Here is a 21173-nt window from a genome sequence, read left to right on the forward strand (position 1 = left end):
GCCTGGCCAGCGGCGCCTAGCAAATCCAATATCATATCATAACAATGAACTCGTATACGTGCCGCTCACAAATCTAGAGAGATGGTCTATATATTCTTTTGTCTCTAGTCTACGCTACGTAGGAATCACGTATAATTGGTAAGAGAATACTAGTATGAAGACAACAATGGCGCCATGGAGTCAGGGACGACGACTTTCATGCAAAGCTGACGCCATATATAGCTCCATATGCCTCCAAAACGATAAGGCAGTGTGGCTTTATTAGCCAGGTCCATACCTATCTATTCACAACGCCGTACATGACCCGTTGACCATGGAAATGATCGAACCTTATTATTATGACCTTAACTAATTAAATTTCACCTGAGAGCACTTAACTTGCATCAGCAAATCAAGCGTACGTAGCGCACACAGCAGGCTTATCCGAATCTCACATGGATTCTTAATCTTACCGACATGGACACTTGCTAGTTGCTAGAATTGCCACCTAACTTCCCGGCTAACCACCACGTCGCCAGCGAGCTAAACCCTGCTCGACACTTGCGCATGCCGCCGGCCATGCACCGGTTGACCGCGACCGGAGGCGCCTGGACACATCCAACGACCAACCAACGCGAGGGCGCAAGGCTTTGCGCGTTGCAACGACTCGTCAAGTCGCCGGTCACTAGCTATCTAGCTTGTCAGAGGTCAGGTCAGTCGGCAGAGTACACCTGCAGTATCTGATCCTGATCCCTGCAGCAGCGAATGGTGCCCCAACCCCACAAGAGACACGAACGATCAGACGACTGGCAGTGGCCGTGTCGGTTGTACTGCCACAGTAAAAAAACAATTTTAGCTCACGTTTTCCTACCTTAAGTTTAATCAATTATAAATAAAAAAATATCCATGTTAATGATATCAAATAAGTACTATCAGATTAATTATAAAATATATTTTGATAATAAATTAATTTAAAGACATAACTGTAAATATTATCTATTAAAAATTTGGTGAACCACTTTTCGTGACACGCAACTCATAGTTGCATTCTTTTCACCACGAAGGTAGTATACTACTGTAGTAGGTTTGTACCGACTACTGTACAGATGCATGTATGGTACAGTGGTCGGGCCAGTGCCCTCTGAATCTCCTGTGCACAAGAACTGTCATTGTTCATGGAAACGCATGGAGTGTCCTGTAGTACTCCTCTTCAGAGAGTATGTACAGAAAGTAACTGCCATGTTAGCGTGCCTCGATCGTTAGGAAAACACTGTTTTGGCTTATTTGTTGTGAGAGAAAAACACTGTTCCCGCTAAAAAAATAAGCTGAAAAGACGGATTATAAGATAAGCGAACAGGGCCAAAGGATTGAAGTCGACGCAGTATTAAAGCCGGCTGATAAGCCGGCTGATTTGTTGTGAGAGAAAAATACTGTAGATTCTAGCTGATAAGCCGGCTAATAAGTTCAAGCGAACAGGCCGTGGGACATAGACCGGATAAACAAGGATATATGACAATACAAGGACAACTAACATGGTGCCTTTGACAAAATCAGAATCAGAATATGGTTAAAGATCTAACAATGTCTCAAAGTGCTATAAAAATGTAGTGAAAGGAGGAAGTTGCTAGTTTTTTTTTTTTTTTTTTTTTGCTTCCAAAATTATATTAGTTTCCTCTATAAGTTGTGAACTTCGTCTCTCTAGGAATATTCGTGTAGAGAAAGTGATTGTGTGAGGCTTCAGGCTTGTAGTGTTCTAACGAAAATGTTGTACACACCGACACACGCGGTTTCACATATACATGCATGCTGATGAATCTGAGTGACGCGTTTGCTGGAAATAAACCTGCGAGGCGCTTTTAATTTGCATGAGCACATCAAGTGTGTAAAAAATTGTCTTCGTTCAAGTGCTCCGCAGAGTATGCACAGGACGAAGCAACCGTCATGTCAGCATCGGCGAGAAGGATTGAAGTCGACATAGAGATAATCTTAGGATGGAGACTGTCTAACAAGAAGTCAAGGATGACAGGATAAGTATAAGCTACTAGCTAGCTAGGTAGCTTGGCGCTCAATGTCAGGTCATGGCCAAATAATAACTTCGCAAGTGTTAAGACTTCAGGCTTTCAGCTTTTGGGGGCATCGTCTCTTAGTTCTGAATTTATTTCCTGCAGAACTAGCGTTTGTAAGAGTGATTGTAATAAAGTGGCACATGCTCTTGCCACAGTTGGGTGTAGCCTTCCTAGTGGCATAAAAACCACTTGGGATCATGTACCTCAGGAGTTTGAGGGGTTGGTGACCACCGATTTGGCTGTGTCCGATGAGTAGTAGATTTGCTCTAAATTCAAAAAAAAAATGTATTAGTAAGAAAATTGAAAGTAACTTCCGAAAACTGTTTTCCACTCCATATTTAGCAAATGTTACCTTTGTTAGCACTACACGCTAATTTCCCCAATAGGTAACACAAAGTGACTCCCATTATATATATCATCTCTAGAATTTTTCTTAGAACTTTTAGAAGCTTGGAGATATTTTTTGATGGTTTAAAAATCTTATTTGGCTTTTACCATTTTTTTAATAAAAATGATGAGACCACCTTAAGGACCATTTTAAACCGAGGTAAAGAGGTAATTTAAACAATTTTAATAGTTGGAGGAGGTACTTCCTTCGTTCCAAATTGTAAGACATATATTGCTTTTACTATGCTACATATAGTGTATATCAAGTGCATAGTAAAATCTATGTATCTAAAAACTCAAAAGTTTTATAATGTAGAATGAAGGGAGTAACATGTTTAATTTAAAAATTCAAAAAATAAAATCAAAGACACTTTTTCCAACCGGTCTGGCAAAATGGGCCGAAAGTGGCCGGGTCCACTTCCCGTGCGCAGACGCGGCTGGTCTATGCAAATGCAATGCCGGCGCAGCCCATCGACTTTTTTTTCTAGCCTTGTTTTTTTCCGTCAGTCTAGCTCATCGACGGGGGCTGGTCCAATCCATCAGAGTATGACACCATCATCGCCGTCTTCTTCTTCGCCGTCGCCCGACGCCGCCGCTGACACCAGCCTCCCCGAGTGAGCTCTTCCAGTCGTAGTTGTAAATCGCCCCACTATTCCGCTACTGGTATTAGGTTCGTGTTGACTGGAGATTCTAAATTCATTTTTTTTTTCGTTGGTAAGGAACCCTAACTTGCTTGTTCCCCGATGAGCAATCACATCCGATTTTCCACTCCTCCATCAGTGGCGTGGTACTAATCCAATCGAGCGTCCGTTTTCTTTTCTGGGTTCAGTGACAGCGGGTGCTTCGCGTGCTCTAGGTTCGGTCTCGGACTCTCAATTGGCCCCGGAGGACTTGGGTTCCGTGTTGAGGGCGTTCAAATTACTCCCAAAAGATTGGGAGTTCAAGACACCCCCGATGCCGTCAGAACCTGGGGAGAAGGATCCACAAGTTACTCCGAGGCCTGCGACGGGGCCTCCTCTGGCTCTCACGCGTGTTAATGCCACAGGAAGTCCTGCCATAGACCCGAGGTTGGCGCAGCAGTCTTGGCCCGGCCATGTAGTACTCCTGCGACCTTGTGCACCTTGGCCTCCTCATGTGCCAGTCCCGCTGCTGCTTCCGCAGCAAAATGTGGTTCGCTCTCTGACGTTGCCGATTTCAACTCCTTTCTGTTAGTGAGGAACAATGCCTTGTTGCAGACTGTCCTTATGCTGTTTCTTGATGGGCAGGATGCTATGGCAGATGTGGCTGCAGCAGATGTTAATCCTGCGATCGATAGCTGTGATGAGAAGATGTTGCCCAAGGTGAATATGTTGTTCGATGGTGAAAGCGATGCGTATGAGTTCTACAATGCATATGCGGAAAAGGTGGGCTTCTTTGTCCGAAGGTCAACGCTCTGGACGACGTCAAAGAATATAATCACTAGGAGAACTTTTGTGTGCTCGAGAGAGGGTTTCCGGGAGAAGAAGAAGGGAGCAAAGGAAGCAAAGTGTCCACGTCCTGAAACACGAATTGGATGCCCAGCAAGCTTGACCATTAGACTCACTGCTAATGGAAAGTACCGTTTGACAGAGTTTGTGCCGAATCACAACCATCAGCTGGCAACGGCATCTACAGTTCATATGCTGAAAGCAAAGAAAATCAGGCGCAAAGCACGGGCTGCGAGAGAAAATCTGGCAGATGATACTGTGAGTACACCAGAATTTGAGAATGAAGATGAGGCATATGAATTTTACAGCATGTATGCGGGGAAAATTGGGTTTAGTGTGCGTAGGGCTAGCATGACGGTGAATACTGAGAATGTTATAACCAGAAGAATGTTTGTTTGTTCAAAAGAAGGGTTCCGTGAGAAGAAAAGAGGAGCGAAAAGAGTAAAGAACCCTCGACCAGAAACGCGGACTGGCTGTCCGGCATGTATGGTCATCAGGCTTGGAACTAATGGCAAATATCAAGTCACAGAATTTGTTACCTGCCACAATCACCAGCTTGGGGCTGCAGCAGCTTCTGATCTTGTCATGGCATCTGGGAGTACAGAAAATGATCAAGATGATGGAGTTGATCAGGCACATAGATCACCCGATGATTCTGTTCACAAGCAAAATCTGATTAATGGAAGTGGCACTCTAAATTCCCTAGAAGGTAGAAGTTGCAAAAGATACAAGTGTACAAAGACTCCACACTCAGGTGATGTTGGTGCTACACTAGAGTACCTGCAAAAGGTGCAGCATGATAACCCGTCATTCTTCTATGCTGTAAAATCTGATGAGGATGAGAACTTCACGAATTTTTTCTGGGCAGATTCAAAATCTATTGTGGACTTTTCCCATTTTGGTGATGTAGTATGTTTTGATTCAGGATATGCATTGCAAGGCTATGATAGGCCATTTGCTTTGTTTACAGGTGTGAATCATCATAAGCAGACAGTTATCTTTGGTGCTGCAATTATGTATGATGAAAGTAAAGAAGCTTTCAAATGGTTATTAGATACTTTCAAGATGGCAATGAATGGAACACATCCCAAGACATTGTTAACTGATAGATCTGTTGCCTTAAGTGAAGCTGTTGCAGCCACGTTGCCTGCTACGGCCCATCGTTATTGTGTGTGGCAAATTTACCAAAATGCTCTGCAGCAGCTGAGTCAAGCTTTCCATGGTTCGAAAACTCTAGAATGCAACTTCAAGAGATGCCTATTTGATTGTGAGGATGAGGATGAGTTTGTGACAGCATGGAAGGAAATGTTGGAAAAGTATGACCTAGAAGATAATCAATGGCTAGAAGATTTGTTCTCAATAAAGGAGAAATGGGCACTGGCATATGGCCGTGATGCATTTTATGCTGATATGAAAAGTGTCCAGCAAAAGGAAAGTTTGACAAGTGAGCTGAAGAAACATCTATCCTTGGAATGTGACCTTTTGAACTTCTTTGAGCAGTTTGAAAGACTGTTATGTGATCGTCGATCTGCAGAGATGGAGGCTGATGTGAATGCTAATCAGAGTACAAAGAAGCCACCTTCTATGCGAATGTTAAGGCAAGCTGCCAATGTATATACACCTTCTGCCTTTAAAATGTTTGAGAGGGAATTTGAATTATACATGGATTGCATGCTCTACATCTGTGGTGAGATGGGCACAATTTTCGAGTACAGAATAAGTGTCGAGGACAAACCAAGAGATCACTTTGTTAAATTTGATTCACTCAATTCCATGATGAATTGTACTTGTAAGACGTTTGAATTTATTGGCATCCCATGTCGCCATATGCTGAAGGTACTTGACACGAGGAATATCAAGGACCTTCCTATTCAGTATATCGTGAAAAGGTGGAGGAAGGATGCCAAATCAGGATCCTCAAATGGTGGTGGTGCTTTCTCATTTGATGGTGATCCCGATTCTGCTCACATAAAACGTTATAATTTTTTGTGTCGTATGTTCAGTATAGCAGCGGCTAGGGCTGCAACTTCAGCTGAATCATTTGCATATATGGAAAACCAGTCAAACATACTGATGGATCAAATAGAGCAAGTTATTCAAACCAGGCCCCCTGACATAGCTGATCTTATTGGTCCTAATTGTGACAGAACTCAAAATTCAGTTGACAATATTGTCGCTGAAGGCATTCACAGTCATACTAATTTTCCTAATGGCTGCACTGATGGTATGTGCTGAAGTATTGGTTTTCTTTCCATTTAAATACTTCTTGTTGCCACCCAATAAGGGCATTATGTGCATTGCAGGCTCTCTAACATTTCCGTTCACATTGGGTGCTGGCACATTGGATTACCGCTGACTGGTACCTACTACTGTTAGGATGGTACTGCAGTACAGGACAAAGTATTTCTGTCTCGCTATGCACAACATGATGTGTCATTTTAATATTTCACAATGAAACCATGCTTGTATGGCTGCATCATTTACTCGCTACTCTTTTACTTGACCTTCTGCCAGAAGATATTTTGTTTAATTCATTTGCTGACCAAGTCTTTTTAGGCAGGCAGAATGACATAATGGATGTTCTACTAATCTGTTGGTGACTTCACATTAACTGCAGAGCTGCAAATAACAATGACACGCCTATATCACAGGTTGGCAGGTAGACTTTACAATTGCTGGAGATCCGTTTAGTTGTCCTTAGGAAGTAATCTCAGAGATTATTACTTATACACAACAAAAGCTTACCTCCCTGCGAAACTACTCAACATTGCAGGCCTTATATTTTACCCAAAGAAGAAGTCATTTTCCCTCCTTCGCCAGCACTAATTGTATATACTTGCTGGGAAAGGATCTTTCATGAGGTCACATCACATCACCTGGTTTTCCAGCCTGGTTATTGTGCATAGGATGTTCCTGGTAATTTGAGGGACTACGTGTGTGTTGCCAGTTAACAAGGTGATGCTGCTGTGCTTTAACCAAGCGAGCCCATCTGAGCTGTTTTTAACCCGTGTTGTGCTGTGCATGCTGGTTCAGTAGCCTTGTCATCCCAGCTCTGTAATGTACAGGTTTTTGTAACTCATTACGTTAATATAATAGCTTGTACGTGAGAGTGGCACATGAATTCGGGAAATAAGAATGAGGATGTGAGGCAATCTGTATACTTAGAAATGTAGGCTTATCAGCCTACGAGCCTACTTATCAGCCTGTTCGCTTGAACTTATCAGTCGGGTTTATCAGACATGCACAGTGTTTTTCTCTTACAACAAATCAGCGAACAGTATAAATTCAGCTTCTAACTTTTTTTAGAATAGAATTGTTTATAAAATTCCAACGTAATTTGTTCTAAATCCACTAGAATCTTTTGAAATAGTCGAATACCCCATGGAACCATTTCTATGGGGTACCTGTTGAATCCTTTCAACAAATCAGTTCAAAACTTTTTAACAAAAAATTAAAAAAATGAACTCTGAAGTTTTCCGAGAGATGCCTGATAAAAATTGTTTCAATGGTGACAAGTGTATATGAAATGTTGGAAGAGTATGATCGGTTCAATGCCATGAAGAGGTCGCCTCAGTCTCTCAACAATACACAAATGTGGAAATAAATAAAAATCCAATCGTCGTTTACAGTACAATAAAAATAATCGGTAATCAGTATCGGCATCGCAGCTAAGTCACGACCATGATAATGAAAAGGCTGCATTAGACTTGTATAACTGACAAGGTGTAGTCCTCGAGTAAAAGCCGTTGACATAACCGGCAAGGAATCCTTCACTTGTAGAAACAACATGAGCTATTTTGCGGCATATTTTCACTCTTATTTTCCGACAGCTACAAGGTCATGTAATAACTATATAATATATATCCACCGGAAGAAAAGCTGCCTCAAAATAAGCATGTGCAAGCCCCTTGTGCTCCGTAAATGAATATATGCCTCGTCCAACATGACCCGGTGGTCTGTTTGGTTTCCAAGCTCACTAGGCACTCATCGTTTGGTGAAAAATCCTTGAGTTAACGAGGAAAAATCGTAATCTTTGCCAGATTGTGAAGGGAGAGTAGAAGATGCAGTTGATGCAGTGCCGTTGTTGCTAGCACCTGCTGCCGTGGCCCCATTTGCTGGGACAGCTGAACTAGTGTTGTACACCCTGCAATCAACAAAATGGACATATGATCAATTACTGAGTTCAATACACATCTAAATTTTGTTTACAACTCCAATTTGGTGCAGCATGAAATTCCAACGACCGCAATCTGCAACTAGCAGACAGTATAGCTTACCCAGGTGTGCCAAAACCAAAGGTACCAGAAGAAAAGTCCTGATTGTTGTTCGCAACCTGTCAAATAGAAAAACAAAGAAAGATATAACACGTGGTAAAATATTATCCTGATATTATTGTGCCAAAAAAATTACATATAACATCTTCAAGTCTCTTTACCTTGGTGGCACCATTCTGTGCTGCTGCTGGAGTCAACCCAGGATTTTGATAACCAAGATTTGTCCAGTTTTGGAAAGGCAAGGTTCCAAGAGGGGGATTAGAACCATTAGCATTGGCATTCCCTGGAATCATCTGTGGTGCATTTCCAGCTTTAAGAGCAGCCATTAGAAGAGCTTGCTGCTGAGACATAAACGCCAGCTGCTGCTGATGGGCAGCAAATGGAGATACCATATTGGACTGCAAAACATAACTATTTCTTAGATAGACCATAGATGTGCCCTTTCTTTTAGGTAGAGCCATTTTTCAAGAACAGTGTTTTAAAAGGACTGTTGGTGCTCACCTTCTCAAACAAACTCATGATATCATTCTTCGCATTTACTTGGGAAACAGCTGGAGCTGAGGATATTGACACAGCTGGTGAGTCTTTAAATAAGTCTTCTATTCCAGATGTTGACTGGGTCTTGCTTTCTGCTGGTTTGGCAGAATCTTTTTTCTCTGAGCTAGGTACTGGTTGTGCAGCTGAACAATTTTGAATATTCCATGAGCAACAGTAAAAAAAGTGACATGGAAATCCATAAATATTGTACTAAGATCCAAGAAAGTGAGGAAGGCACAATAAAGTTCCCATGTAAATAGAATAACTCATCAGTCGAATAGTCACAAGAACTCACACTGGAAGCCATCCCAGGCATTATCATCGTTTGAAGATGATTCTGACTCTCTCTCTGTTGTTCCATCCATTGATAACATGTTAAAGAGATCAGTAGCATAATCAACTTTAGGAGGTGGCGCAACAGATGGCTTCTCAACTCTAGGGGGTGTTGCCTCAACTTTGGCAGGAGATTTCTGTGGCTGAGGTGAAACCACCTTAGGAACTGGTGGTTCTACCTTTGGGGGCTGAGGTGATGCCTGCTTCCCATGCAATCATGCCAGATTAGAAGGGGTTACATTGATGTGTTAAAGTGATTGATAACTAAGAATTATACAATGTGGATTACTCAGTCTGACTTAAAAGAACAAGAGCTAAAATTTCAAAAGAACTATGTCTAAAGACACATCCGCCAGTTTCACATTGACAGATTGATTGTTGTTTAGGAAAGTTTTGGTAGTGAAGGATTACCTGAGAGGGTATCCTTGAAGCTACAGGTGCAACTTTGCTCAGAAGAGCTGGTGAACCACGGTTTTGCTCGAATGAAGATCTATGACCATGTCCACTCCTATTAGCACTAGCCGGAGACTCTTGGCTCTTCTCATCTCGAACACCGGAGGAAGGTTGTGATGTTCCATTCCTCGGTACCCATCTCTTGTCCTCGTATCTACATTTCAGACATAATATGTCACGTGTTGACATTAGTGTTTGAAGAGCAGGAGGATAAGAATAAAGAATGATATATTCAAGGTACTGAAAGATCTGGAAAGAAACATACTTTGCACGGATGAAATTCTCTATCCCAACCCTATCATAGTTAGGAGGCAGCTCTGCTTCCCAATAGCTATTTGCTTTTTCGTTTCCCATTGCTGCAAGAAGATGAATACAATCAATCATGAGAAATGCCATCGTGGTTTTATACAACTAAAAATGTCCTTCAAGTTTCACACCAGATAGTAATTCATACATTGAATAAATGCAACTTGCTCTGGCAGCCATGTATCCAGGGTGGCAGATCTTACCTGTGTAAGAAAATGCTTTAGTAAAATAGTAAACGTGGTGGATTATTTGGTAACACGGTATGTATAATAGCCAATACAAAATGAAAGAAAGCAAAAACATGTTTTGTTAAGGCATCAAAAGGATTGTTGTCTTCTATCTGGCTTTCACAAGCAATTTGTTATCCACAAAATTAAACAAACTCGAATGCAATAAGATAATGATAGAAGCAATGTAACCCAAAAAAAAAAAAAAACATAAGCACAACTAGATGCTAAGGTTCTTGCATGATAAGTATAGTTAAGCATTTAAGCTGATACTCCAAGATCGGATAGTGCTGTAGTGATTCATGATTGCTGTGATGTCAGCGAGTTAATGTAGGCAACATAGTACACAATTAAAGCGTAAACATTTGACGCTGTAAACAACAGGTCAACAGCTAAATTGTCCACAAATGCAGATCACCCTATGTCAGAAATCAGCGTTGCGGCTTCAAATCAATTCAGTGAGAACATCTATGCATAATAAAATGTCTCTAGTGGCGGTGATGCTGAGTTCGAAAAAACGGTGAAGCTCAGCCAGGGCCAGTCACTGACCTTAGATATGTGCACCCCCAGGCTTCTATGAATTCCAGAACATGTCATACATATAAAGATCCCTAGATTCACACTTGCCCATCGAGGACCCCTGCAATATGGTCACAGATAGGAGTGTCAGCATGAACAAGAGTTGTAAGAAGTATCTACCCATAGTCATGGAATGGAAAGCAGTCAAGGAGGCTTTCCTACATTCACTAGGGGCCTAGGATAAAACCAAAACTACAAACCACCAACTCCATTAAACTCCTTTGAGCTGACATAAAAATTTCATTTTAGGCCCTTCTCCTGAAAGCAAAGGTCTGTACATGTAACATATATGCCTAAACAAATGGTAGATGTTTTGAGATGTAAAATAGTGCTCCTCTATATAAATGGTAGATGTTTTGAGACGTAAAATAGTGCTCCCTCTATATAAAATATCAAAATGCCATGTCCTCAAGCGGCAACTGGTGACACTTGTAACACAGCTATTTGACATCTAGCTATGCCTAATGTACCATTTTCTTGGAACAACCAAATGGCACAGTTCCACTCACTTCGACTTGCAGTCCGCGCATTCTCTATTCTCAGGCAGCCGAAGAAGACTTTCCAATATCTGGAACAAGAAAATACAATTAGTTTTAAAAAAGGATAAAGGTCTCAGATAAGGCCAACATGCATACGTGAATGATGCAAAACAACATAAACACCGCATGGTACCACTAAGCGTGTCGACAAAATGGCGAATTTTAGGCTTGACATCAAAGACAGCTAGTGAGTTTACTTGTTCTGTGAACTAAACAAAAGTGAGCCACAAATCATTTTCCTTTTCTTATGTACTCCCTCCGTTCCAAATTATAAGTTGCTTTGACTTTTTTTTTTATACATCCATTTTGCTATGCATCTAGATATAATAATATATCTAGATACATAGCAAAATAGATGAAAAGCGACTTATAATTTGGAACCGAGGGAGTACACAACAAGAGAAAGGTAATACAATCTGTAAAAATCCGAGACCATACTGGTTAGAAAATTCGGGAATCAGACCGCTGAATCGTAACTCGTATAGGTTGGATGAATTCAGCAAAGCACTAAACATCACCAACAGTAAGCGTCGGCTCCTTGGTTCCCACATGGCCCTTAGCAAAACGGAACGGAGCAGAGCTCGGATCTGCCACCTCGCATCAACTCACTAGCGGAACCACAAAGCAATCACAGAGGTCAGCGCAACGGCGCATGGGAAATCAAGGGCCGGCACAACCGCAGATCCCGAATCTCCGACTCAGGACAGGACAATTAACCGCACAACAAGAAACGGCTTGCCCCTCATTCCTCCTACCAATTGAGGCAGCAGCAGCGCGCGGTCCCGATCTAAGAAAAACTCGGAGAAGGACAAGGAGCAGGAATCAACAACCGGACCTTCTTGTGCTTGGCGTTGAGCTCCTTGGAGACGGACGCCTTCCCGTTCATGGCTGCGCCCGCCGAATCCTCCGACCTGAACAGCCCTAGGATCCCCTGATTGAGAGATTATTGGGCAAGGATTTGGGGGAGGGGGAGGGGATTTCGGCCTCCTCCTCTTTCCTTTCTCCCTCCTCTCCTCTCCTCCCTGTGTTTTTGCTTTGCCGCGTCGGGAGGGTCGAGGAGAGAGAAAGGGAGAAACAGGGGGAGAGGGATCTGTGCCGTGCGTCTCTTCTCTTCGCGGCTTGACCTTCTTCTCGCTCGCTTTCACTCTCTCTCTCCCTCTGAATTCCCTTGTTTTATTTATCTAATTTTTCTCGTTCTGTCTATGAGCGGAGTAATTTATTTCTGTGGTTTGACAATGATGTGTGGCGCGAGGGTTTGCTGGCCTAACCACGGTTAAGGGGGTGTTAGGTTCCCGGAACTAAATTTTAGTGCATGTCCCATCGGATGTTTGACACATGTATAGAGTATTAAATATAGACGAAAAAATAACTAATTACACAGATTGCGACTAATTTGCAAGACGAAAAATTTTTAAGCCAGTCCATGATTTGACAATGTGGTGCTACAGTAAATGTGTGCTAATGATGGATTAATTAGGCTTAATAAATTCATCTTGTAAATTAGTCTCCATCTGTGTAATTAGTTTTATAATTAACTCATGTTTAGTCCTCCTAAATAGCATCCGAACGTCCGATGTGATATGGACTAAAATTTAGTCCGTGGAACCAAACACCCCCTAAGCCCGGATATATTTGCTCCGCTCACACTAGCTAGAGTATATCGTTTGGAGCCAAAATCTCAGTAAAGGCTTGTTCGGTTGCTTAGGAACGAGGGTCTAGAATAATTTCTAGTTAGAATAGTTCACTAATTTGTATAATTATTGAGAAGCTGGAATTGTTCCTAGGTCCATTCCTAAGCAACCGAAGTGACCCTAAATCATCAACACTTTCACAGACATTGATCTTTTCTTTACTAAGCAGCAAAGAAAAAAATGCTCTATTTTGATAGGGTTTTTATAAGCAAGTCTAATTACATAGGGCAACGACATATACTCGTCGAGTAGCGTCATCTCATTCCACTCCATATGTCATCATTTTCATAATACCAGTAATCTAGGCGAGATTATCCCATAGGATTCGTAGGGTCCCATATACATGATTCTATTTTTGAATATGTGAACATCTTTAACCATATATTTATCTATTTTCTATCATAATACAATAGTATCAAAAGAAGCCACCATATTCTCCAAGAGGGTTTACAAATTATCACATTCATTAACTGAGAAAAAGAAAATAACTTACACCATTATATTTTATGGTAATTTAACGTCTTAAATTAAACCAAAGAACACATATCTACTAAAATTAAGAAAAGTAGACTCTGACTAAAAATAACAATTTGATCCATAAGACACAATTAGTAAATGGCAAATTTGAACAAAAATAGTTTGATCGCCAAGTGATTTGGGAAGGAAAAATACCCAAATAAAGTATCATTAGAAAATATATAACTTCAACATTAAAAATAGAAAAGAAAGTAGTAATTTGATTGCCGTCTGTTGGAAAACACATAAATAAAAATGTCAAAGTATTACTATAAATGAAGTTAAAAAGTCATCTCTTTCACTCTCAAATGATAAAAGCTAAGATCATATTTGATACGGCTCCAGCTCCAGCTCAATCAGCAATTTTTGTGGAGGAACCGGAGGAGCCATACCAAATATTTTGGGAGGAGTCATTTTCTGGTGAATAGTAAAGGAGACAAAGCCGTTTTGAGGCCTAGAGGAGGAGATGCAATTTGTACTTGTGCTTCGATTTCTTCAGAGGGGCACTTGAGGAGGAGCCCATGCCAAACATTCCATAACACATTGATCCTATATATCTAGATTGTAATAGTCTATAACTATTAAAAATAAAGATTCAATACATATTCAAGTATAGAAATAGATGATGGTGTTAAATTCAAATAGAATTACAACTGAATTTTGTCATGGTAATAAAAACAAGAAAACCACACGGAATGTCTATGGAAGGTATTACACTAATGTACATACAAGAGCTATCTGAACCGAGCAATAATGTCATGCTCATAAAAATCATAAAATACTCCTGATACCCATGCCACTCCTTCCCTCGCCATGCTCTACACATCAAGATCTTAGCTTATTCTTCTCATCCCAAAGCTCACCAAGACATTCATTCCTTGTAGCCATGACCGAAATGTTTTGGCATCGTCACAAGATAGGAGTGAGCAATGGCTTTAAGCCATTAAGTTGTTGGCGGTAGTATGCAAAATTTATGCCGATCGATGGATATGGTGTAGGAGCAGAAGAGAAGACAATTACATACAATAAATCAAATAAACAAACTATTTAAAAATCAATTAAAGACATCTGGATGAAAGCTAGCTACATCCTATACATGTGCTATTTGCGGGATCACTTTACTAGTTGGTTAAAACTTAACATATATGAGATATTATTAAGTTTTAGCGATTTGTAGTTTGACAGATGTTTGTGTTGCGATGTATTAAGTATTTTAATAAATATTATATTGGATATTTTAAATGATTAGTTATGTTTTAAAATCAGATTAGATTGGAAATAAAAAGGATTTACAGAAGTAAATAATTTATCAAAACCAGTGTTCAAGACTTCAACTATTTAGTACACGTCAACTGTTAAATTAAAAAGCATACTTAAATAAATCTTAGAGCGTATGGTTCTTATATCCGGCCACTTTAGTAAAAAACGATCAAACACATAGCATCCTTGTTCTAAGAATTCTACGCCAAAGCACAGGTATAAGGTCCGGCCCTGTCATGGTTGTTCTTACATGGGCTACACTACTGATGTATATAGGTGGGGCAGATGTTTGGGGTTTTCTCGACCTGGATGAGGTATTCTTCTTAATGCAATGTCCTAGGACTATCTTGCCTCCTACTTGAGTTTTTTTTTTTTTGCATAACATCCTCATCCTAAGAATATTGCTCTTGGTATGTACAACTCACCCAAAGAAACTATAATAATCCTACATTTTACAAAATATTTTTTCATCCAAATTATAAGGCTTTTAGATATTTTTTTAGATATATTATTTTGAGTATATATCTAGATAGTGTTATCTAAGTGCATAATAAAAATCTATGTATCTAAAAAATCAAAACCTATAATTTAGAATTGAGGGAGCAGAATACAGGCCAACACATCTATATCTTTTAGCCGCGGTGGTACTGGTGGTACCCACTTGCAAACGGGGGAAAAGATACCATGAGCGAAGACGTGGCTAAATTAAATTGCAAAAATGACAGGAGGATGCAGATTGTGTGGCTGGCTAGAATGGGCACTCCGCCTGGCGCCTCACACTGATTATGTTACCACGGTTAGCATCGTCGTAATGATGTATGCTGGTGGTAAGCCGGTGCTATTGTATTGACAGCCTTTTGATCAACCCCTCAAGTCAACCATTCCTTTTAGTATTAAAAAGAATAGCACGATGATAATTGCAACGTGGCCGTCTGAATGTATCGACCCCAATCTCCGATGCAGATCGCAGTTATCGTTGACCTTAGGAGGCAATAGCCCACATAGAGTGATAAAGAGATCATAGAGAGAGACGTATACTAGGTCTGTGACCGTACGTGGTAATAAGAAAAACATATAATTAAAAAAAGGGGTATCCAGTGCAGAGAGCTCTCGCTCTATGCGGGTCTGGGAAAGGGTGTTAGTGGCGAGCCTTACCCTCGCCTGTGCAATGTGAGGAGACCGCGACTCGAATCCGGGGCCTTCTGGTCACAGACGGTAAGACTCTACCGCTTACACCAGACCCGTCCTTCTAGAAAAACATATAATAAAGATAACAAAAATTTACACGTGTACTATAGCATGAAGAAAACATGCCAAATGTAGTTTCGAGTTGGACCTTCGCACCATGACAAGCGTTAAATAGGCCGTCTTCATGGGTTCACATGGCAAAAGGTTTGGCAAAAGAGTACCATAGAATGTCACAGGAGTTACTGTTGGCTCTCTGCATGCATGATTTCTTCATCTCTTCATCGGTTGACATGGCAAACGGGAAGAAACAACAATCGGACTTCAGTGCGTGGTCTTCTTTGCCATGCCAACTGATGAAGACATGTGACTAAACTTTAGGCTACTTCATCTCTTGAGACTTTAAATAGGTACTCTAGCTAACATCATAAAAAAGACCATTAGATTATTAGACCACACAAATAAGCTAAAATGATCTTAAATTTGGCTCTAACTTTAGTCAACTAAACCTTAGACCATAAGATCTAAACAGAGAATAAGTATTCCCCGACCCGTTTGGGCCCTTTGGTGCTAAATCCGTTTGATGGGATCCTATTGTTGGCATGCTGACTCAGTGGCTCTGCTCTGCATGCATGATTAGTGGGTGAAGTGTGACAGTTGTTTCTTTCCATTTTGGCCCCGTTCGCTGGTCTGAAACTTGGCTAAAACTGGCTGAAAAATACTGTTCCTGCTGAATTATTGTGAGGGAAAAACACTGTTCCGGCTGAAAAAAGAAGTCGAACAAGCCATTTTTAAGACAAGCGAACGGAACGTTTGTTCTGGTTTACCGAACACAGGGCTTATTGGCCAATTCGGGGATGCATTGTTCCTTCTATCTGGCACTCGTCGGAATGGATTCCACTGTGTATACAGTCGAATTCTTCGTGTACGCGACGGAGACACGAGGCAGCTAGCCAGTCCCCCGTCCCCGGCTGGTAGCAACTCTTTGTCCGTTTGCTTTTGTATACCACGCTGAAATTGGTAGATGCCACGAGCCCACGAGTTACTATGAACCTGAACGCGTAGTCCCTTCATGCATACTCTGACAGAATGTTTTTGCAGCATTTTCGTCCGCCGACTCGAGCAAAACAGAACTCGGAACGCATTTCAGATCTCATCAAAGGAAGAAAAGAAAAGGACATGGACATCCATGCAAGCTGAGGCATGCTGGACTCAGGCCCTCTGGACCACTCTAACTCTAGCACGGGCCGAGTTAGGCCCAGGTACTTTGCTCCATCTCGGGTCCAATCTCCGAGCCAGCGGAGGCGTTTTTTGAGCCCAAGACGCTTCTCATCTAACAAAGCGGGCACGCAAATCACAACCGCAAAAGCGCTTCCAGGCTGCGAGCCTGCGAAGTCCGCTGGAGCGTGTGGCGACTGGCGAGGGCGAGAGGAAGAAGAGCGTGGTGCGCTGGGAGAGGGAGGGCCGGAGGGGCATGCTCGTATGGAGGCGCAGGGTGGCCACCGCTGGGCAGGAGAAACCCGCCGCGATGGCGTTGGCGTCGGCGGCTCTAACTACATCGCGAAGCACGTCGGAATCCAAAACCAGGTACCTGTCTAATCACGCCCTGCTCTTGCGATTCTTGCCGCCGCCGCCGACCGCCGACCGCCGACCGCCGAGGCCGATCCCTGCGTCCACTCGCTCGAATCAACAGCAAAACCGCCCATCACCGTTTCAACCGCTGAGATCTTCTTGTTCAGGCTCGAGAATCGAGGACCAAACCCCACCCCGATGCCCTCGTCCTGCTCGAAGTAACGTGTGGTGTGCTTTTCTCTTCTCACATTGCAGGTGTTGAAGTGGCTGCAGCATTTCTCTGACAGGGTGGAGGAGAGAGCTAAAGAGGCTGCCGCGGAGGTGAATGGGCTGCTGGAGGAGGCCGGGGCGCTGGAGCTGGACATGAAGACGGCTGTGCTCGCCTTCGACAATCTCACCAGGCAAAGGTTCACTGAACATGCAAGTGGAGGTTCCAATCTGTTGTGCATGCCATTATCTGGATTGCTCTTTTTAGTACAATTATGGTTGCTGCACAATTGATTGTTGTCTGCTGACTTGAGGCGATGAAAGGATTTGGTTTTGGATGAACATATGATTGGTTTGTTCATTTCAAGTGGCGGATCTAGAAATTGAGTTCACTGGTGTCACCATATAAACATTGGGGTGACCATAAACATGAATTACCGAAAATACTTCACAATACCTCATAAGCAGTGAATTTCTTCATAGGTTTAGCTTGATGGCATCGCCGCATCGGTCTCACTTGACACCAGTCCATATATGCTGGATCCGCCGCTGGTTTCATGCTGTCTGACTGTGCTTGATCTCGCACACCCTTCCTAGGCCAGCTGTTACTTATTATATAGTTTCAGCAAGCAATGTATTTACTTCTCATCAAGTAACAAAATAACCATCATTGCTGAGTGGTCATTCATGGCTTCAACTGCAGAAAGTTTCTGATGAAGATCATATAAACTTGAAAACAAGAGACAGTATACGAAGTTCTACTCAGTCGCAAGTGCGAGCTCAGGATTATGAACGTGATATTTTACCAAGATACAAAGAAGCATTACATATAGGACTTGCTTCCTGTAAGGATCACTTTCAAAAGAAAGGCCGTTCGACCACCTCTGTTTTCAGGGTAAGATCTGGTTGTATGGTCATTGATTTCTGCAAAGTCTAGATTCATTGGAGAGATGTTGTCCAATAGTATTGGTGATTTTACTTACAAAAGGAATGTTGACAGCTGTTTATTTTGTACCAACATTTGGGATAGTAAAATTTTGTCATGAATTTGTGCTTGTTTGATTTGAAGCCAAAGGAGCAAGAGCCACTTGTTGGTTACCTGAATTGGTGCATGTGGACCGGGTTTCACATCCATTTAGTTTTTTGCCAAATTTTGACAAGATCCCATTTCCCTTGGCATGTTAGTTCACTTTCTTGCCAATTCATGGGTGTGGTCAATTTCATGACCAAATTTTGGAAAACATACATAGGGAACTGACCCTTTCATTACCATGGATTTGGCATGAAAATGGAACTGTTTGGTATTTTGAACTGAATTTTGCTATAATTTTGACAGGATGTAAATGCATGCAAATCTAGTCCACACAACCAAAATTTGGCAACTCTTATATGATAATGGGATTGTTTAGGTATGCCAATTGGTTTCCTAGGCCTGTAGATCGCCTCCTGCCTTGAAACTAATAACCTCCTCACCAGCCCAGATGTCCAACTAGGCAGTACCCCACTGTCCATCTAGCATCTAGTGCCTTTTCCTAAGTTCCTCAAGTTCAATTTCCCTGAAATTCCTCAGGATTTGATTTTTGTTTAATATTTTGACTTGGGTTCACTTCTTGACTCTTGAAGGCTATGTCCACATACAGTCCTCTCCCACATATTATTGGTTCTGAAGAGTATAATCATGATAATAGTTGTGGCTTGGCAGGTAATACTGATTTTTTTCTTCTTTATTTCTTCAGAAAAAGTCTCCCTCTTTCCATGAACAGATTAATTTGAGTCTATTTATTTATTTATTTGTTCAAACAGATGATGCACAAACTATGACTGATGACTTCAGCTGGTTGCGAGAGTTTCAAGGGGAGTCTTCAGACTCTGGTCCTGATGATCTATTTGGATCTCAAATGCTTGGAGTGCAGCAAGGTTTTGAAAAGGTAGTTGATTTATTACATGGAAATATTTGGATCACATTGAAACTGCCGGTTATTATATTATTCGTTCACGGAGCCATCCGATATTTTACATGTTCTAAGGTATCTAATCTCTTAGTTAGATATGGAAATATGTGTATTTCTACAGAGCATTAAACCTGTTGGTTTTGTAATCTAGGGGGAAACGGACTCTCTAGTATCTGCGTCACGAGAATTCAGAGCAATGTTGGAAGCTGCACTTGTTAATCCTTACAAGTTCTGTATGTGTCTCCTCCTTTTCTGTTTCTGCCAATGCTTGGCTTTCGTTTGGCTAATTGAGTAATTATATCACCATAGCCTTGCTTTTTATTCTTGCAATTTTGGTATTGTTACAAAGTTTGTTCCATTTAATAATTTTGTTCAGATAAGTGATGAGTTTTCTTCTTTATTATTCTACCTTATCATACTCCTTGCAGATGATGATGCGAGTACTACAGCACGAGGTGCTTCCATAGAGAATACAAGCACAAATGAAGTACACCATAACACAGTTAATGTCCTTCTATTTTCATGCTACTGTTCTGTGTAGCTTTGTTTTCTGCACCTTTTTATATTTCTCTGTGTGGATGCAAAAGGATTTTTTTTTATTAAATCCAAGGCAAACTCTTGCAGTAACACTCATGTCTTCATCAGTTGACATGGCAAAGCTGACTGAGTCTTTCCTCATGTAGAATTGTGTACCTAAATTTGTATTTAAAACTGTAGTAGCCATAAATATTCGTTACATTTTTTTTTCCATTTCCTCAACGATAGCTATGGCAACTTTTGGAGTCCAGTCCAGGTCCTAAAATATGGCCATTCTTACTATTTACTTCTTCGGTTCTTTGCTAACTAAAATTTAAATGCGCCTTTACTTGAATATGGCCATTATTACCTTTTGCATCGTTTGATTCATACCAAGGCCGCAGCTTACTTTTGCAGTTGTTGCTTTAGAATGTTCACTCTGATAGATGTTCTGTTGGTCCTTGCTTACAGTCCATGTCAATTTGATGAACATTAGTATGAACAATCCCCTGACAATGCTACCTTAATGATGACTTCAGGACCCAGCTTTGGCAACCAGGATGGGTGGAGCAGCGGGTGAAAGAACAAAAGCAGATAATGCTGAAGAGGCTGAACTTCTGGCAAGCTTACAAAACCCAGACATCCATGTTCATGACATCTATTCTGCCTTGGTTAGAGAGGGCCTGTTTGATGCAGGCGATGAGATACTAGCCGTGGACTCAGCATCAGGATCGGACAATCCTGCAGTTGCTGATTCAGATGAAAGTCCCTCCCTGGTGAATGAAACTGTTCTAAATGAGGACGACGAAAAATTGATTGAAGACGAAAATGCTGCATCTCCCGTCTGAGAAAGATGAAAGTTTCTGAATCATCCTAGGCCTGGCTTTGCTGATATTGGTTAATTCTGTTAGGGTGTGTTTTTGCCTTTTTTTTCTTCTTCTCCCTTCCCGCCCAATTTTTTTTCTAGAAGATAACGAAGTGACGAGGTCTCCTTGACAGAGACGCGGTGAACTCTTGTCTGTCATTTCTGTCCGGATTTTGTTACTTCTGGAGATTTGGTGTAGACTACAAGACCCTTCAGCAGTACACTTGAATATACAAAAGAACATATTGTGTAACACTCCCGCC

At 41.5% G+C, this 21173-nt stretch overlaps 3 protein-coding genes across 26 annotated transcripts; 2 read left to right on the plus strand and 1 right to left on the minus strand.

The window, feature by feature from the left end:
• The first annotated feature begins 2910 nt into the window (after window positions 1–2910).
• LOC136542461 (protein FAR1-RELATED SEQUENCE 5-like) lies at window positions 2911–7114 on the plus strand. 23 transcript variants are annotated; one of them, XM_066534900.1, is made up of 6 exons: window positions 2912–3146; window positions 3262–3602; window positions 3698–6122; window positions 6202–6363; window positions 6455–6557; window positions 6672–7114. In XM_066534900.1, the coding sequence occupies exons 2-4, from the start codon at window positions 3387–3389 to the stop codon at window positions 6252–6254; spliced, it is 2694 nt and encodes an 897-aa protein (XP_066390997.1). In that variant the 5' UTR covers window positions 2912–3146; window positions 3262–3386; the 3' UTR covers window positions 6255–6363; window positions 6455–6557; window positions 6672–7114. The 23 variants fall into 23 exon arrangements, with proteins under 23 accessions (XP_066391015.1, XP_066390997.1, XP_066391002.1 ...); XM_066534905.1 differs by having other exon boundaries at window positions 6455–6549; XM_066534899.1 differs by having other exon boundaries at window positions 6459–6557.
• Window positions 7115–7474: 360 nt separating this feature from the next.
• LOC136546978 (ADP-ribosylation factor GTPase-activating protein AGD5-like) lies at window positions 7475–12304 on the minus strand. The gene is made up of 11 exons (XM_066538936.1): window positions 11982–12304; window positions 11117–11175; window positions 10578–10668; window positions 9950–10004; window positions 9761–9851; window positions 9454–9649; window positions 9005–9242; window positions 8674–8852; window positions 8334–8570; window positions 8176–8231; window positions 7475–8042 (listed from the first exon to the last, which is right to left on the minus strand). Exons 1-11 carry the CDS (start codon window positions 12030–12032, stop codon window positions 7883–7885), a joined length of 1413 nt encoding a protein of 470 aa, XP_066395033.1. The 5' UTR covers window positions 12033–12304; the 3' UTR covers window positions 7475–7882.
• A 4853-nt stretch (window positions 12305–17157) lies between these two features.
• LOC136546979 (uncharacterized) lies at window positions 17158–21163 on the plus strand. 2 transcript variants are annotated; one of them, XM_066538938.1, is made up of 8 exons: window positions 17158–17385; window positions 17626–17790; window positions 18281–18472; window positions 19201–19279; window positions 19381–19505; window positions 19681–19762; window positions 19958–20031; window positions 20585–21163. In XM_066538938.1, the coding sequence occupies exons 1-8, from the start codon at window positions 17281–17283 to the stop codon at window positions 20891–20893; spliced, it is 1131 nt and encodes a 376-aa protein (XP_066395035.1). In that variant the 5' UTR covers window positions 17158–17280; the 3' UTR covers window positions 20894–21163. The 2 variants fall into 2 exon arrangements, with proteins under 2 accessions (XP_066395035.1, XP_066395034.1); XM_066538937.1 differs by lacking the exon at window positions 17158–17385 and having other exon boundaries at window positions 17638–17800; window positions 19381–19604.
• The last annotated feature ends 10 nt before the right edge of the window (window positions 21164–21173 follow it).

Source organism: Miscanthus floridulus, chromosome 3, assembly GCF_019320115.1.
Source record: "Miscanthus floridulus cultivar M001 chromosome 3, ASM1932011v1, whole genome shotgun sequence".
NCBI lineage: Eukaryota > Viridiplantae > Streptophyta > Magnoliopsida > Poales > Poaceae > Miscanthus > Miscanthus floridulus.